This window comes from Musca domestica, unplaced genomic scaffold, assembly GCF_030504385.1.
Source record: "Musca domestica strain aabys unplaced genomic scaffold, Musca_domestica.polishedcontigs.V.1.1 3, whole genome shotgun sequence".
Taxonomy (NCBI): Eukaryota; Metazoa; Arthropoda; class Insecta; order Diptera; family Muscidae; genus Musca; species Musca domestica.
This window is the reverse complement of record NW_026712299.1, coordinates 1,505,638-1,508,603: the sequence shown is the minus strand read 5'-3', so window position 1 is coordinate 1,508,603 and position 2,966 is coordinate 1,505,638. Positions and strand designations below refer to the sequence as shown.

Sequence of the window (2,966 nt, the reverse complement as noted above, 5' to 3'; positions counted from 1 at the left end):
ATATCCACCATATAATGGTACATCTCTATATTCGGTATTTTTATGATACATTATTCACCGATTTAGTACCCACCATAATATGGAGGGTATATTATGTTTGTCATTCCGTTTGTAACACCTCCAAAATGTACATTTTAGATCCCACAAAGTATATAATCTCTTGATCAGCACAAAATTATATGTCAATTTAACGATGTCCGTCCGTCTATCCGTCTGCCCATCTGTAGAAATCACTCTTGCTTCCGAACGAATTGAAGTAGATTGATAAAATTTTACTCAAATGTATATGTCTGCAGGGCTTTTGGTATTGAAAATAGGCCATACAGGTCCATGTCTTCATATAACCCCCATATAACGGTACCTCCCGACATTCGGTATTTTTATGATTGTAGCAACATTATTCACCGATTTTTTTTCAAGTTTCGCATTTGAATATTGTAATGGCTTACGGCAAAAATTGCTTGTGTAGGTCTACGTCGTAGTATAGACCCTAATATAACGGCTACATTCGATATTTTTAAGATTTTAATAGAATTTTTGAAGGATTTTATTATAATTATTATATTTTTATTTATTTATTTTATTTTATTTTATTTATTTATTTATTTTTTTTTTTTGATAATTGCCAAATTCCTTCCAAATGGTGGAGGGTATTCAAAGTTTGGCCCGCCTGAACTTACTGATTTTTCATTTATTTTAACATAGATTTGTCACCATCACCAGTTCATTGGATGGTTTAACAAGTTCGATTTGCCATATATATTGATGGTGATGGCGATTATTATAAATATTTAAATCATTTACCGGCATTGAATTTATGGTGGTTTTTTATTTAAATTTTAATGCAGACGTTTAATCTGAATTCAATCTAAAATAAATTGATTTATAATTATACCCATATGGGTATATATTTTTTCAATTGCTTTATTTGTATGAGAATTTGTATAAAAAACACAAAAAGAAATTTCAGGTACCTGGTACTCCCATAACATGACAAAACTCTACTATTTCGAAATACTCCCCTGAATCGCCATTAGTATGGGCCGACTTGCCTTATACAGAATTTTACAAAGATATTTTACACTAATTTTTTATTTAGCATCGAAATGTAATTTTTTTCTCAGTGTACTGGCATTTCAGCGACAAAATTTCCTAAAACTGGCCAATTTGTAATAAAACATTTAAGTAGTTTCAAAATGTTTGCCGAACGAGGAAGTCGTTTAAATATTATTCTGTTAATATTTAGTCTTTATTTCCTTGCACTGACAATTAAAGCTGAGGTAATTTTCATTAGATAAGTATATTTTTCCGAATATAAAATTATAAAATTTTTCAATTTTCTAGCGCAACTATGGCATTCAATTCACTCAAATTTCTTGCCAATACAACACCTCGCGAATACGACATTTTGAGTGTAGCGTACGAAACGATACCAATAATTTGGGATTAATTTACGGAAGATTGGAACTAGCATCGGTACTATCGGACTTCAGTATACGAACAACGGTGCATTTCTATCGTAAAAATATGCCAACCAGAAAAATATTCGATTTAACCGTCAATGCCTGTGATTTACTCGATGTGGCTCTGAAAACGAAAGTTCTGGTGGCCTATGTGGATAATTTTAAGAAATTCTTAAATGTAGTGCCGACATGTCCACTTCGTAAGGTAGTAGAGCTTTAGCATAAATTTGAGATTAGAGACATTAAAGATTTTCGTTTTTTGGTTTCACAGAACTTCAACTACACTCTGACTGGTTATCATATTAATGATATGAATTTACCCGGTTATATACCTCAAGGCGACTATAGAACCAATCATTATTTAGAATATAAGAAAAAGCCCATGGGTCTTATAATCTGTTGGGTTCATATCGGAAATGTTCAAAAAACCACTGAGCGAAGTAGTTCCAAGAAGCACAGGCCGTAATAGTGGTTCAATTCAGATGACCTTATTTCAATCTGTAATTTCAAGATTGTTATGTGTATGTTTATAAAAGTTGTCAATTATTATCAAATTTCTATGTGCATATATGTGTGTGTGTGTGAAGTAAAATGTAGTTCATTCTATTTTAATTTTTGTAAATATATTATTGCTTTGCAGTCTAAAACTTGTGAACAATTTTTCATTCTCAGAGAAAACATGTTATTTTTATCTCGGACCTATTACCGAAGAAGAAATACATTTTTAGTCCCCTGCTAGATTTTAGATGAATTAAAACATAGAGGGAGAAAGCACAACTTAGTTATAGCTCTCCAGGGCGTATACAAGTTGAAACTGGCCCCCTTCGAATTATTAATTTTTTTTACTAATTTATATGGGAACAAGTTAGCTTCTTGCAAGTTGGGCGCCACCTAAATCGATTTCAAACTGAATTTTTTTCCTCATATATTGTAACAAAGTACGGAGTTATGATTACGGATAATTCAGGATATTAACGTTCATAAAAAGAGTCCTTAAATTACCCAAAATCTGGCGGAATCGTTACAAGAGGGTTATACCAAAACGTAAACCGGTTTAATACTTTTGAACAAATTGGAACGCCAAATACGAAATTACAGCTAATTTTTTCTGTAGACGAGCTGAGACGATAACAGAAGTCTTTATCAACTAGCCGATGGTAGTCTTAAAAGACGATCTGAAGGAGTCTTTATAGACTAGGCAAAGGGAGTCTTTATAGGTAAGCCGAAGGTAGTTTTTTTCGACGAGTCGAAGGAGTCTTTATCCGAGTACTGTAAAGACGAGTCGAAGGAAGACGAGTAGACAAGCTGAACAAGAGTCTTCATAGACGAGCAGCACGGGAGTCTTCATAGACGAGCGGCACGGGTGTCCTCATAAACGAACATGAGGAAGTCTTTATAGACAAACCTGAGGGTGTCTTCATAGACGAGCTGAACAGTAGTTTATATAGACTAATTTAAGGAAGTCTTTATAAACAGACCTATTGTCCTTCAGACATGTCTTTG

General features: G+C 33.2%; 1 protein-coding gene across 1 annotated transcript; it reads left to right on the top strand.

The window, feature by feature from the left end:
* Positions 1-1,331: 1,331 nt before the first annotated feature.
* On the top strand, positions 1,332-2,030 carry LOC109612109 (uncharacterized). The gene is made up of 2 exons (XM_020035879.2): positions 1,332-1,668; positions 1,735-2,030. Exons 1-2 carry the CDS (start codon positions 1,528-1,530, stop codon positions 1,927-1,929), a joined length of 336 nt encoding a protein of 111 aa, XP_019891438.2. The 5' UTR covers positions 1,332-1,527; the 3' UTR covers positions 1,930-2,030.
* Positions 2,031-2,966: the final 936 nt, after the last annotated feature.